The 16,429-nt window shown below is 38.6% G+C and overlaps 1 protein-coding gene and 1 non-coding gene across 3 annotated transcripts in view; one reads left to right on the top strand and one right to left on the bottom strand.

The window, feature by feature from the left end:
- The window catches only part of pxylp1 (2-phosphoxylose phosphatase 1), a 22,376-nt gene extending 17,458 nt beyond the window's left edge, over window positions 1-4,918 (bottom strand). Inside the window, exons 1-2 of one of the 2 annotated variants that reach the window (XM_040131762.1) lie at window positions 4,783-4,918; window positions 1,724-1,866 (exon numbers count right to left, since the gene is read on the bottom strand). In XM_040131762.1, the coding sequence (XP_039987696.1) occupies window positions 1,724-1,805 (82 nt within the window). In that variant the 5' untranslated portion in view covers window positions 1,806-1,866; window positions 4,783-4,918. Of the gene's footprint in view, window positions 1-1,723; window positions 1,871-4,782 lie in introns of both variants that reach the window. The other variant, XM_040131761.1, reaches the window with a different exon arrangement.
- Window positions 4,919-15,928: 11,010 nt separating this feature from the next.
- trnak-uuu lies at window positions 15,929-16,001 on the top strand. Its single transcript has one exon. It is a non-coding gene; the product is annotated as a tRNA-Lys (tRNA).
- Window positions 16,002-16,429: the final 428 nt, after the last annotated feature.

Genomic DNA, 16,429 nt, shown 5'->3' on the forward strand with positions numbered 1-16,429 from the left:
AAAAGAAGTGATAGAAACAGAAGCAAAACAAGCGCTGTAAAGGAAGGCGAGTAAAGGAATTTAGTTTGACACAGAACTCACAAAGTTTCTTCTACACTGGTAAGTAAACAGCTGTTTATGCCAACGTTTGATATGTAGCAATAGCAAAACTTACATATAGTACCTTTAAAAGCACGAGGGATGAGACAGAACACCAAAATAGAGTGCAGACAACAACGTAAAATGATTTGGGAGTGAGCAATAGCAGAAAAGTGGAACAAAAACAGACGCTGACCATATATTAAACATGAGGAGAAATTCCATACACTTTCATTCCATGCTTCTGCTGGATAATGGCTAAAATCCTTCTCTTTGTGTGATGAATAAATGATAACAGCAGCTTTACTCCAACAGTACAACTGACCAAAAAATAAAGTGAGGGAAGTTTTGAAAGTCAACGTTCCCACAAGAAATAATGTCCCTAAATTAAGAAACCACCTAATCAACTAAATTTCCAATGTAGACAACAGGAGTATAAAATCTCAGAGACAGGCATGTATGAAAATACCAAAAAAATTCTAGAGTTAAAGAGGGGTGGTTTTACTCATCATAGTGTCTTCTTCTGCCTCTGAGCGTTTAACAGAAGGAGAAGATTGCAGGGCAGGAGATGAAGGTGGGTTTGATAGTGAGGAATTAATAGTAACTAACACAGCCTCCTCTTCTTACATGGTTAAGCACATGGTTATTATCCAGGTGAGGAGGAGGGAGGGAGTGATGGCTGTAGAGGCGAGTGTTTGCTTGGGGTCGCAAAGTGCAAACACTAGATAAGTATAAGTAACAGCCCACTTGCTCTTGTCTTCTTTTTCACAAGCGGCATTCTGATCTTACATGGTGTTTAAGGTGACAGAAGAAGAATATGGTGATGATGACGAAGAGGTGAGAGCTTTCAGTACCCCAAGCTTTAAAAAAAGCTGATGAAGGACAGCTCAGGAAATACTGGCAAAGATGCAGTCCAAAATACCAGCGCTGTCACACTGAATTCCAATATAATCCTGTGTGTGTAAGAGCCTGATTTATGTAAGTCTAATCCTATATGCTTGTCCAGACACAAGCTTGCAACACTTCCGCTGCATTGGCGTTTTCAGGAATCCAATACAAAGTAGCTTAATCTTACACATTCTACGTCCAAATATTAATTTCCATTAGTACTGCACGGCCCACATGCCTCATCAGCCAGTGTTTTTCCAATGACGCCTGTGAGGCTAGCAAATCACATCCAGCGCACAGGAGACTGTCTGCTTTTAGTGAGCAGTGGTTTCCTTGCATTCACTGTCGCTAGCAGGGGATACACTGTCTAGACAATACCTACAGGAGGTGCCAAACAATGACTTGATGGGGAACATACACAATTCTGTACACCTAAGTATTCCACAGCAGATGTGAGAGAGTTCGAACTGACTTTCAGAGGGTTTCAGAGCATCCAGAGGCCCGCTGTTGGTGCTGGATATTTATAGCAAGTCTATAGGGGATTCTTCTTTGTTTTTGGTATGAACAGGGTCTCTTGAGTAGGAAATCAATGAGAGGAAATGCATGAATGAACATGAACACACATGCAAAAAGAACTGTTCAACTGCACAAGATTGTTTTCCACTTTAAAACCTGAATACTGAGCCAAGGGCTCCAGGGAGGGAGAACTGATATGTAAAGCAGTTTAAATGAGGACAAACACAAATAGTGCACTTACAGAACTGAAGACTGAGACTGATGATGGCCAGTGCTGCCCCGCCCACCACCACGAGGAGGAGGAAGCGGTTGCGAGCCAGCATCTTGTCATGTGATTGGTCCGTGACCCTGTCCGTTAGCCATCCAGACCACAGCGCATCCCAGCTGTCTGGCAACAAAGAGTGAGCGGGCTTACGCGATATAGTTGTTGTTTGGCTAAATTTTATACATTACAAAATTATTATCTTAGTTGCTTTGTTGGACAGAATAAGTAAAGAATTTTCAGGCTGTGGTACTTTTGATTAGTAGCTGTCTTTTTTCACCATTTAAAAGGAAATTATTAATAGAATAAACTTTGATAACTATCAATTATTAAAATACTCATTGGACATTGCTTTAACACAGGTGTTTTCAAAGTATGGCATTTGGATTTTTGAATCAAAAATAAGTTTATGATATCTGTGTGTTCAGATTTCATTGAGATATGAGAGAAGATAGAGTGCAATTTTTGATGGAAATTGCAGCATAATTGCCTCCATTGCCTGCTAAATGCACTGATGAGCAGGCCCAACTACAATAACTAACTTCCTGTAGTTTTTAAAACACAGGCACGCATTTGTTCCTTTCTTCTCATGCAATATATCTTTGCCTGACTCTTGAAAACGTGTAGTCCACAGACAGAGGAAAGGTAAGGACAGTCAAATCTATCACCATATGTTCATATACAATAATTAGATTTTTGAGAAGTACACAGTGAATACACCAATCTGACCGATAGCCTGACTTCTAAAATTTCCAAAGAAGTTCAGCAATGAAAATTCATAGGGATGGACCAATCCAATCAGTTGGAAAGGTATTGGCACCAATAGTGACATTATAAAAGAAGATTAGTTATCAGCAAAACATGGCCAATCCACATTAAATGCAGCAGTGGCCAAACATTCCTAAAGCTACAGATTCCTTTATGTGATTCTTATAAATCCAATTTAAAGTTGAGAAAGTAATAGGGCTTTACTGCGAAACTGGAAGGCGTGTCAGTGATATTTCAGCTAGTGTCACCAAAAATTTACCCAATGCAGTTTTTCTAAAAGTAATTATAAATTATTTTTTTGCCATTTTTGTCAGGAGGTTGTTTTGAAACTTTGCATGTACAGAACACATATCATCATGTTTAACAAAGCATGATGACGATGAGCGACTCCGGAAAAGAGGACTGAAATCAAATCTTATAAAAAACATACTTTTAGCACCTGGAGTTAAAAAAAAAACCCACTTCTGCAGGAGCTACATTGTTTTGCAAGTGGGTTTTGGTCAGGGAAAAAGATGGAACCATGTACAGCTGAAGTCGTTTAGTGAAAAACCAGACACTGTCACAAGTCTAGAATGCAGCATGCTGGTGTATGAACAACTCCACTTATAGTTAATAAGTGGTCTGTCGTTGCATCCTGATGTTAGCTTTGGAAATATTCATGTATCCATTGTAACAATCTGCTTGGAAGAATCTAAATATGCCGTTTATTTAACCTCAGATGGTCTAATACTTCTAGCTATCATCATAATCTGATATTCAATGCATTTCAAAAGCCATTAACATTAAATTATTTGTGGTGTACCTTTCCCAATGCACTTTGGCTACTTTAAGCTAACATCAGTTAGTGATTTTCTTCATCTCCCATGATACCTTTCAAGTACTCCATGACGTTACTGAATACCTCAACTTTTTGAGGCTGTGTTGCTACAGTGTACAATCTCTGGAGAATATGATAGGTCTGTCTCTTCAGATTTTTTGATGAAGGGTTGGGAAATCTGTTCAAACTATCCGTGGATTTTAAGAAAACCACACCAGTAACCTAAAGACTATTCAATGGCTATCTCTCAGCTCTGTTATTATGAAGCCAAGAACTTTTACATAAGTAGTACTATAAATAGAAGAGCAAATAAAAGGAAGTCACACTAACTTTGGTTCAAACTGATAAGGAGTACACACTCTGTTAATATAGTCTAACCAAAATGAAAATATGGAATCAAATTCTTAAACCTGAATTACATACACTTTCTTAGCTATCCAGTGTCACGCGCATGTGCAGCACCATGATATGTCTGGCTGTTTTCCACCATAAACCTGCCTGTCATACAGGCCATGAATAGCCCATGTAAGGCAAGGGGGTTGGAAACCAAGCAGAAACATGAGGAGGAACAATCTGAAACTGCAGTAAATGTAGCCCTATACCATGAACCCTACCATTAGGCGGTCTGAGAACACTCCCAATCCGGCCTGTTCAAGTCTACGTCTAACCATGGTACAGCAAAACGATGCTTCAGGCAGAAGTGGACCAACACATTTGCCCTTCCCGACCTACTTCACTGCCTGTACATTTATGTATTTACATAAAGGTAAAACTCAACAAGATACTTATGTAAATGAAAAATCTACTTTAATCCACATCTGACCCTTTTTTTTTGTTATCCTTTGTTATAGCCCTTTACGGTGGAGGAGCAGTGTCGGGGCCAACAAAGCAAGTTTATTTTTTATTCAATGAGAAGCTACTTTACATCATTTGAATGCCGAATTCAACAGTGGATTCTACGACCTCTCCAACACTGCGGAGTCACACTTTCGCGGTTACATGCGTTTGCCAGGAAGTACTGCAGGCAGTTTGAGTCCACCTGAGACAAGTGTCTGGTTACGGCTACTAGTCTGGTTACTAGTTGGCTAACCGTTAGCTAGCTACTAACGTTCATTAATCTTGCATGTCGGCTAAACAATCCCACTGGCTTATGAAGAACACCGCACACAGAGCTACTGGCAGTGTCGTATACATATAACGCAACGTCGGACGTCTCCTGACTTTATTTCTCCAGTACTTGTTGCTCCCATGTGCAGGACTCGGGACAAGTTATCGCGTTCATGTGTAGCTTTGTGTTGCTATTCACGGGGCGAGCAACCGAGCCAAGAAATTAAAATGCCACATCAACAACAGCGCTCGCTGCAGAAGACGACCGGGAAAAAAAAACACTAAATGCACATACCTAAAAAATTGAAATCCTGCACAAAAAGACAATTTCTTGCTTTTTACTTACCCACAGGAATTGAGTGTCTCACAGCCACAGAGTGCCGGGTTAAACACTTGAATCCAGCGCTTCGGTTTCTCCGGTACGACCGACTGCAGACAGAGTGGCAGAGACCGGCATTAAGTCACACATGATACAAAGCGAGACTTCCTGTGATAACTTTCAAAATAATACAGTTTCGACATGAATATACTGCCACGTTTTGCTTCTTATATATGGAATGCATAATGTACAATATTTTTAGAGACTGCCTTTTGAATAGTTTAAAAATCTAATTTAAACTCCAATAGTGTGGCAGCTATTGTTGACACAAAAAATAAAGCATAAATCTCCACAACATCACTGCTCTTCAAAATTAATAATCCTGTAAATGTAAAATTTCGAGTACTGCACATATGATATTGATACATGCAATAAACTTTGGGAGGAAAAATCTTGTGATGTCTTGTGATGTCCTAATCCTCCCGCTGTCTCGACCACTTGTAGAGTTTGAGTTATAATAATTCATGAGTTAAACCTAATAAACATCTATGAAAGAGTGAATAAAACACACACAGACACACAAACACACACACACACACACACACACATTTGAAAATCGGGTTAAACCACATCGATCACCGAGGCTTACTTAATACAACACTGGGGCAGAATGGAAGGTTATTCTCAATCGTAGCAACCAGAAATGTATACATTGTGAACTTTGTGAACAACATGCTTTTATCTTGAAATGTGTCGTTCCTCGGTATTGTTTAACTTCAGCTTTGTCTTTCTAACTTTACAGTTGTGGAAAGGCTCCAGCGGGCCGGTTTGTGGACAGTCAGCCCAGGCGAAATCCCAACCTCACTGCCCCATCTAATGGACTACAGACAGCAGTGCACACGTCGCTTCAACGCCTCCTCTCTGTAATTACTAGATGTGGTGTATTAAAATGCCCTTGATTGAAAATGATAGCAAAACAGACTGCAGCAGGAACTTTTCTGTGAATGTGGTTTTATTTGACAAGTAAACGGATACTTAAAACCACAACAGCGGCAATTTACATCAAAACTTAATTCGATCAATTTAACTTACTTTTTCTGACAGCTTTTCAGAAAATTCGGTGGGTAATTAAAATCAAAACAAAACGGCTCTTTCATAATCTCCCCATTTGTTTCTCCTTCTCCATCCATGGTACAATCATGCTTATGGACGTGGGACTTTTAATCACACTGATTTCTGATTTTACCCCACCACTTTTGAAAGGGTAGCAGTATCTTATTCAAATTTGACAACTGATAAAAAAAAATTCTTCCAAGTACTTCCAGCCTCCTGATGTTTTCAAACCACTCACAACCAACATGGGCATCACGCAGACTGCAGAAAAGTCAAGCACTCACCCACTGCAACAACAGGTGCATTAGCTGTAACGTTTGAAAACACATCACAAGTACCATTTCACAGTCGGTACACAGCGGGACAGTGCTGTAGCATGTTACAAAATTCAATCAGCCATTGGCACCCTAAATCCTGCCTGTTGTTTAGTATGAAAGATAGTATATAACGTGTATTCTCCTCCGATTACGTTATGTGTACATCACCAGCGTGACCTTGTACAGGATTGGAGGGAAAGACATTTTGCAGCCGATTGATTGTAAAGTGAAAAAAGTCTAAGTGTATTAAATCTGCACTTTACTGCTGACAGATGACCCGAATGAAAGACCTGGAACTGCCTTCATTAGTAATGTCGTTAAACACCCGAAGGAGCGGACAGGGACCACAGAGCTTGTCGTGATATTATGGGCAGAGAGCCAAATGCAGCAGAGACAGAGAGCAGCAGCTAAGTGGTTCTGAAAATGTTGATCGTAGGCTCAGACTAAAGCACACAGAATAAATAAGCATGAATAAGATTAATCTAATATACAACTAATTGCAGGAATGGATAACACAAAAGTAAATTGGGTAGATACACAGTTTTTTAAATTATACACCCCTTCCTTCCACCTAATATAATAGGTACATGAAGATAGTAACTGAATCAATTGAGTAGCTGAAAAGTTGAAATGGAGTTTAAAAAAAAGAAGAAGAAAGAGGTGGCTCTTTTGAGGGGGATTCAGAATAAGCAATGATAACAAGAGGAGTTAGAAGTGAGGGATACTGCTTCATAAATGCACTTATAGCCTTCTTTCTCTCTGCTAACCTGCTGCCGACCCTGCACAAATTAAAGAGGAAGGTAGTGGAGGAGGTGGAACTGAGGTATTCCACAGGCAACGACATTTACTCTGATTAAAGTCTAATGTCTCTGTGATGATTCCTGCCTGTCTCGTTTTTCAGTCCAGGTGTTTTATTTTAGTATCAATTACTGCTACAGTAGCATTACATTATATACAGTTTGTTTTTTTTTTAATGTGGAAAGTTTCCCTTTTAGGAAAATGAATCTAAAAGTTTGGTTTTGTATTCAGTCAAAAAAGATACCTAACACACGTAAAGCACTCATCCGTGAGTCTTTACTGCATCAGTTTAAAAGAAAACCAATCAACAAAATGAATAGATGTCATCAAAAATCTAGCTTTCTGGATTTTAGCAGCATCTTTGCTGCTGTGGTGTTTCTGAACTTCGTGTTCATATGGTGTTATGTATTTTATATTTCCCTCCTTTCATGCATCTTTATCCCGATTTAACTGATGTCTCTGGTGGTTTTTCTAGACATGTAGTTCATCTAGAAACACCTCCTGCTGTCTTTTGGATTTGCTTTAGATTCATCATTTTTGAAATTGAGATGAGTGATGCAACGTTACCAGGCTGGTCCTCTACAGACTACTGCTGTCTGAGTCCTATAGCGCTGCTGTCTGGTTGCCACTAATCAGTGTCATCCTGTCTGCAGCACACCACTCTCTGCTCATGTGGTTAGCAAATTCTGCAAAGGGACACTGAGTTTACTCACATTCAGCCTCAGTCAGAGCAAGACTCTGAGACGTGACTCAAATGTTGAGAGAAAAACAAGCTTGTATTGGTGCTTGGTTAGCAAGAAAACGAGACAGTGTGACACGATGCATTCTTGATCAGCTCACCTGGTCAAATTGCGGCTAAGTGGATGCAAAAATCCAGTCTCCATTTCACCGTTTTTTAGCCTTTGCTACAAAGACATAAACAATAGTCAATTCATTACTGGATGTGTTTATGTTTTCACTTGTTCTGACTTTATTACAGGAATTTAGACTTTTTTTAAATTAATTCTAAAAATCACATAACAGGTATGCATGGGTTTTACATGTATTTTGACAATGTCTCATCGCTGAAAACACCATTTTTCTCATCTTACAAAAATTCTGAATGTCTACTCTGAAAAGCAACTTCATTCAGCACTTGTGCAGGTCTATTGATTTACTGAATCTGCTCCTGGTCCACAGCTTCTCATTAGCACAATTTGTCGGCTAAATGTTATTGATGCAGAACAGCAAGCAGTATGTTGGGCTTCTAGCCCAGATACCGCCTGATGGACCCTGCAGAAAAAACAAGTAGTTCATTTGTCTGCTTCTATTCTCTACTTTATACTCTCGTCTTGGAGGTAGCCTTTATTAAACCCATAAGGCACACAACATACACATATCATCACCTTTTAGTGGATATGGCAAACTTGTTAGCAAACAGTTACTTAGTAATACATTCAGCAGTTACAGAGCAACATTATCACTCATTTTTTTATCATGCTTTTGATCGCCTGATGAATGCAGTCCAATATTCATTCTCTTTTAGCTCTGGTTTTGGTTTCTTACAACTCCTTAGGGAAATATTTGGTTCATTAGCTGCTAAATGCCCGACCAAGTTCACCAGCAAGTTGCTAACTTTTAAGAGCTTTTTCACTGAGAACATCTGGTCAGTGCAACCGAAAAACTATGAGCTGAAACTCACTATAAAGCTTGGTAAAGCCGCATGGAGCTGCAGGTTCAGGTAATAGGTTTATCACTACGAGTGACCGCTTTCACATTTTCATATTGTTTGCGTAATGTAATTGTAATATGCCGTAGCCAGCAGTTGGTTAGCTTGGCTTAGTTTAGCTTAACGTAAAGACTGGATAGAGGAGGAAACAGCAGCCTGCCTAAAACCAGAAATTGTAGTTTTTACTCTTAGATATTTGTACGGATTAATCAAAGGAGATGAATTGTGGTAATTCCTGAGCTTTAGAGGTGCCAGTAGGGGGATTTTGCTATGTTTGGACAACGCCAAGTTAGTTGTTTCCCTCTGTTTCCAGTCTCTTTGCTAAGCTAAGTTAACCGGCTGTGGCTTTTTTTTTATTTTTATGCACAGACATGAATATTGTCCTTTTCATCTAACTCTCTGCCAGAAAGCGAACAAGGGTGTTGGTCAAAATGTCCAAGTATTTCATAAATTCTGCAACCGTTGCGTTGCCTCCATGATATTTCTCAATCTTGTCATTTTTCAACCCCTGCAACATTGTTTGTCTCTACATATGTTCTATAAATAAATTGACTACCACTAATATGCATAATAAGAAAGCTGTTGTGGGAGCTGAAATGACTCACAGCATGTACTTCACTGCCCTTCAGAAACATCAGTTAATGTTGCAGCTCATTATAATAACTTACATTCTTTGGAGCTTCGTGTTTTTCAATGCAGGTGATAAGTCACCCAAATTGTCGTATAATTATACCAACTACAATACAGTCTTGTCATTACAAGACTGTATCGAAATTACATGGCATCTGCTGTGGCTCTTGCATGTGCAGAAGGGACCAAACTGGACCAAGCCTGTGATTATCGATAATTGAATCAGGCATCCCAGAGGAAGCTCCCAGGCCTTCAGTTAGCCATTGTCTATAGCTTCCTCACTCCTCTGCTGCAGTAATATCTGAAGGTACGGCAGTCATATGAGCCGAGCTGCTGAACGTGCAACCACTTAACATGCCCTTTTTCCTTCCCACTCTACTCGCCACCAACAGAAGTCATGGGATAGGGATGACAGGGATGATGTGGGTGATTGGGAATGGGATGTGTGTGCATGTGTGTGTGTGTATATGTGTTTGTGTTGCCATGTGAAAGCCTTAAACTGATAACTTTAAGAAATTAAGTGTAAGAGTGTGTAATATGTTTGTGTTAAATACCAAAGTGTCTGCTGTATATAGTCATTTGTGTAAGTAAGTTCAGCCTAATTCTAATGCTCCATCGATATAAGTTTGAGAGAATCCGAAATATGCTTGGCAGCCAGATGCGAGTGTGTGAACGTCATGGGATACTGATTTGCATCAATTCTAACTGCCTGCAGTGAGTGCATTCCTGGTAACTACCTTGATTCTTTTTCAAATAATCATTAGCTTCATCTCTCATACAAATGGAGATGATTGTGTAACAGAATTTGCTGTAATCCTACTATCTTTCACTTTCTTTTGTGCAGTTGCAACAGAGGAATGTCCTTGAATATTTACTTTCATTTCCACAAAGTAAACTTATGGCTTAACCAAAGGACTGTATTGATAAAGAAAATAATCTGTCTACTATCCTGGAGGCCCTTTTTTGTTTTCTTTATTTTTACTACTTTCCATACTTTCCTGTTAAGTGTACCCAAATTATTTTTATGATGGGGCTTTTTTTTTTTGAAAATACATACATAAATTGCATACCTATATTCATGTAACATTCCATAGTACTAGCCATCCATTAAAATTGTACATTTTGCTCGCCTCCTGCGAACACAAACATGGGTGGTAAAGGGTTAAAGTTTGCAAATACAAAACTGGTGAGCTGTTTCATTAAAAAATTATTAAAGAAGGTGGGTATAAAGTGATTTTTTGATCAATAATGCTAGGCTTGATATGCTACAGAAGCCATGTACATTTCATAAACTTAAGTAGTGAATATGGACTAGTTCTGTAGTAACAACATTTCAAATACTGTACTTACAATACATAAAATATGTGAAACAGTTTCAGGGACTTTGTGCTGTATTTGCATTTTCTGTTACTTTATACTACTTTGTACCATTTTTGTACTTTTACCACCACAACATTTAGCTGACAGCCATGATTATTAATAACTTTGAATTATTATTATTATTATTTTTTTTTTTTTTTTACATATGATCAGCTTTTAAACTACTATTAACAGTAATAGTAATAAAGAAGTTTGACAAGCAATAGAAAATGCATTATATACTCAATAAACTGATGTAGGAGCTGTAGACCAGTGACTGTTTTAATACTTTAAGCTATTGGGTGAGAGAAAATATTGGAAAGCGAAATAAAGCAAGTTAGTGAAAGAAAAATGGACAAAGACAAATGATAAAATGGTGAGTCCAGCGTTTGTTTGTTTTTCTGGTATCCACTTTTTTAGTCTCTCACTGAACCACACTGCTTACATTTCATCTTTTGCTTAGAAGCATTGTTAAGTAATATTGTGTGTAATGTGTAAATATGTGAAGGTATTTACATGCTGAAAGGGTAAATGCAAAATAAGTTTGCATTGGTTTAAGTACAAATGGCAGATCAAAAAAATATGAATAATTCTGATTATAATTTAATCACAGCACAGTGGTGATCAGTGGGATGAAGTAATGGATAAATTCATTAGTTTTACAACAAAATATATCCACTGGTCACAGCGTGCCATTCCTTATATTAACATTTACCTATTTTTAGTAGCCCTGAAATCCTAAAATTTCCTCCCAACTTGCTGTTTTGAATTTCAGCAAGGGTCACAGTCCAGTTTAAATCAGCAGTGAGCTTGGGAAACCTCTGTGCACTTTAACAATATAAGAGACTGTGAATCTTGTTCAACTGAAGAAGGCTTAGTTGAATGTGAGGGGAGAACCAAGCGAGGGGAAAATTTGTCCTGAGTGGGTACTGTCAGGATGCCAGGGCACACGTGAGGGAACTATGGGTACCTAACAGTTCCATTGTCACATGTGTTACACAAATAAACCCAGTGTTCTGAAATGGTTAAAGTTTAACTGGTATTTTCCTAATGGATTTCACTTACTGGTGTACACAAAGAAGCACCAATCTTATCTCTTCATTACAAAAACACATTTTCAAGATTATAGAATGCTGTATAATCACTTTTGCATGCATACTTAGAAATCAAACTGCATAAAGACTCGAACAATTAGTAAGGGAAATGTTTCTTTTCATCAACAAAGTAAAAGGTTCAGTAGCCCAGAGGGTGAAACGATAGTTGATCATTGATGCTGTGTTGACCTACCGCATGTTCCAGAAAATGCCTTCAAAAGAGTAATGGTGTAAAAAGTTTGGTTTTCTTTCCTCTTTCCTCAGCATTTTTCACCATACAGGCCACATAAGAGTCATACACAAGAAGTGAAACACGAGAAAAAAAATCCCATATTTTGTCTATCGAAAGTGTTGATGTGATCTTGTGGGTCTTTGAGTAAACACTGTTCAAACACTTTAACATCTGCTCAAATTCTATGACAGTCTCCTTAGTTATGATGACAGAATAATTGTAAATTGATAAAACAAATAAATGGTTATATTACATTATATTTATTCACATATATACAGTATATTCATACCCTCATGCCTAACCTTATAACTGGTGTTTCCTGGATACAGGGTATATAAACTAGTCTCCTAATATGGTGACTGTGACACAGAAACTTGCCAGGGATTACTTCACAGTGAGGGATTCCCCAAATCAATTTCCTTTATAAGGGAGCACCCTAATATGGTTGCCACACAGCTACAGATTCAGCTCTAAGGGACCCACACCTTGTTAGCTGCTACAACAAATTCATGACAAGGGGTTGAAATGTACTGTAACTGCTGCCTTGTTGCTTGTTTTTAATTATTTTAATTTTACAGATATTAGTTCTCCGAATCCTTAAGTGTCATTGGCGTATCAAGAATATCCTTTCTTAATTCAAAGACAAGATGGAGTTTTTAATGACTACGCATGGTTATGAATTTTAATAGATTTGTCTTGAGTTTGCAGGTGCCACACTTTGAACAATGATCAAAAGAAAGTGTTGAAGTGGCATGGAAAAGAAAACGTAAAGCAAGACTGTGCAACTTGCTGAACAACGGCCACTGTGGCTACACGTGACAATTATGGGATAATGCTAAATGCTTAAACCTACTATCAGTACTAACAGTAGCACAAATGGAGAAGAAAAATTAAAGGCAAGTCACCGACTCAGTAATGTCTGTTCTATGGGCATAGTTAGCTAAAGTTTGCTAACATGAATCTCCATAACACACTGGTCATACCAGACGAATTAAAGCTGTAGCAGTAAAACCCCCAAGTGTGTTATGTTTTATATTGGTTATGAATTCCAGTCTTAAGTAAAGGGAAAAATGCCCTATTTTTACTTTGAGTAGTAAAATAGTTTCGCTTTAAGCATTCCTTAGCAATAATGTTAAGCATTCCCAAATCTAAAAGCAACAGACAAACCCGTCTTGATAAGTACAGTATGTTCAGCCAGTGTAGCCTATAAGATCACTGATTGGCCAAAGATAAGCTTTGGCTCAAACATATTTCAACCTTATGCTGTACATGATTTTTTTTTGTACAAAACATGCTTTGGCTGCTAAATTAGCCAACCACAAGCCCCTGAAGAAATGTTTGCTCTCAAAGTTCAGACTAACTTTTTATTTGACTATTTCCAGGCAGACCTGGCTGGAAGACATATGTTGGCCTCTGTCTCGACAGCCAAAACAAACACCAAGCAATCAGACCAAAAATACATTCCCTCACAAACAGACACCCACAGCACATGTACCCAGAGTTCATGTTGCCAATTCTCTCACAATGTTTACCTCATTTTCTTAGTATTGCAAACTCTGTACCTGGCTTATACTGTCCCGTTTAAAGGGCTTGCAAGTCACACAGACTCATGAGTAACTGGTGTATAGACAGCCTTTTGGGGGACCTGACATCCCTACCAGGAAAGAGATTTTGGTAGAAGAGACATAACAAATCTCATTTACTTTGCTAATGTCTGATGCTGCTGTCGTCAAATGGTTAAAATAAATAACTCTTGATGTTAATCATTATTCTCTGTTACCAACCTGTGCCCAGTACTCTGAAAAATGGAAGAACTGCCAACATATGCAGAGGACCACCTTTCAAAGATCTCCAGCAGGTAAAACTTTTCACCTATTCAGTGAAATAGGTTGATCTACGAAATGGATTGGCACAGTTTCTTACATTCATGGTTCCCAGATGGTTCCGAAAAAAATCCTCTGAATTTTTGTCTAGTGTCACGCACAGGTTGACATTTAGATTCAGAGTAAAATGTCTCAACAATTATTAGATGGTTTGCCATTAAAATTGATACAGGTACGCAAGGTCCCTACAGGATAAATTCTGTTGACTTTGGTGATACTTTGACTTTTCATCTAGTGCCATCTTAAGGTAAATATATCAGTGTGTCCGATACATGGTTTTTGACCAGATATTTGCAAAACTTACAAAATGACATTCTCATCAACCTCTGCAGCAACTTGTGTTTTGTCCTAATTTAAAAATGTTAGTATGCTAACGGGCTTAACTAAGACAAGTAATATGGTAAGAATTACCTGCTAGACACCAGGATGTCAGCATTGTCACTTTCAGCCGTTGGCATACTGTTGTTAGCATTTAGCTGAAAGCACCACTCTACCTACATACAGCCTCACAAAGCTGCTAGCATTACTGTAGACTTACAACACGTGTCATTTGTGGCACAGGAAAATTCATATCAAAGATTCCCAGACTGGGAGTTGTAGATACAGGTTTTCTTTTAAGGCTGAATGTATTATGTGTGTATTATTCGGTTTAGATTTTATATCTAGAAAAAAACATAAAGCCATAAATACTACAAAAGAACAAATCTCCATAGACGTCTGTTCCAGAGAGCAGTAGATAAGCGATAAAGTCATTGATCTTGGTTTTCCAATTTACTCACTTTGGCCTGTTACGAGTGTTACATATAATGGCTCATATACTGTATGTTATGTGCGCTAATGTTGATATGACAGAGATGCTGTGATAATACTACAGCAGCTTTTACAGTATATTAAAAAAACTCAGATTTTGTACAGAAAACATAAGAAAACCTAAGAAGCCAGATTAGTGACCGCATCAGACACAATCATGTGCCTTTTTTATTTGCCTTTTATACAGTCAGACAGTAACGTGATTACATTAGAAACTGTGGCACATGATCTGGCCAAGTTAAATTGCAACTGTAGTTACAAAATTAAGCGGCGTATGGATATTATTCTGCTGCCCAAATTAGTAAACCTCATTTTCTGTGTACACATGAATTTCTAGTCTGAGTTCACCTCTCTCTTTCTTTTTCTCTGACATACACATGCACACACACATACAGTTGCCCGGAGTAGATGAACAAAGAACCTCTGTCTAAAATATTTGGTTTATATATACCATATGATTTGAGGTCAGATCAGTTTGTGGTTGGCACCATTTTTTCCCAGTGCCAAATTCATCATTTAATGTGTGTCAGACATAACCTTAGAGGCTATTTACAGGCTTCAGCAATTGGCCCTTTCTTTTAAAAACTTTATGATTCCTTCCAAGTCCAGTAATGTTACATAACATAGTTCCAAGGGAGAGGTTAGTGCCTCGATATTTGTACCACCTACACCACTGAACTCACGGCAATTTGATGATATTACTGCAAATGGACCTTAGGACATACACAAATTGGTATTTCCTCCTGGATAAAAGCACACCTCTGCTTAGGGCACTATGATGAAGCAAAGATCAGCAAAACTAGAATACTGGTTGGGATGTTAGATTCAGCTTCCTTACAGGATCCCCTGCCAGAATTCCAGTGATAAATACAGGAGGTGATCCCATATCTACTATAGTGCATGATGCTTTCAGTAGGATCTGGTAACTTATAGGCTATAGAAAACAAAACTGGGTATGGGTTTGGGATTCTTGTGGCCTATTTTACAATTAGTTCACAGTTCCTTGTTAACCTATCGTGTAAATGTTGATGAATGACCAAAGTAATTAAATTTTCATGAAATAAAGCATCTATAGTGATACATGCTCTTATAAGGGATTTAAATGTATCTTAGGCCAGGAAACGCTTAATGATGATGGTGGTTTTCCCTTCATTAGACTACCACAGGCTCACCATGCAGCAGGCTACACGAGACGTTAACTGTATACGTTTATAGCCTTCCTCTCCAGAGCCCGGATAGCTCAGTCGGTAGAGCATCAGACTTTTAATCTGAGGGTCCAGGGTTCAAGTCCCTGTTCGGGCGATGACGATTTTTAAAGACTAAAGCTTTCCTCCCAGGAAGGCTCTGGTATAGCGTACAGCCTATAGGACCATCGCTGGGCTCCCTTCATTCCAAACTATGCAGTTGTGGCATGCATGAATGAGCGGTCACGCAACGTAACACGCAGTCAACTTCAAACTCCAGGTCATGGCCACAAACGTTGTGCATTAGAGAGTGTTTTACAAGGCGGGTGAATAGTTATGTAGCTTTACAGCTACAAAATTTGTTTCTACGGCCACTAGTTGATTGAATTTAACTTATTTCATACTGTAACCAAATGAAATGGAGGTTAAGAAGTCTGTCGTCCCTCCAGGGTTTTCATCAGGAAAACTCAGTCCTCAGTCCCGCCATCTCCTGGGTGATGATCCCTGCCCTGCTTTCACGTGAAAGAGTAGTGACGGGGCGGGTTT

The sequence above is a fragment of the Xiphias gladius genome, chromosome 7, assembly GCF_016859285.1.
Source record: "Xiphias gladius isolate SHS-SW01 ecotype Sanya breed wild chromosome 7, ASM1685928v1, whole genome shotgun sequence".
Lineage (NCBI taxonomy): Eukaryota > Metazoa > Chordata > Actinopteri > Istiophoriformes > Xiphiidae > Xiphias > Xiphias gladius.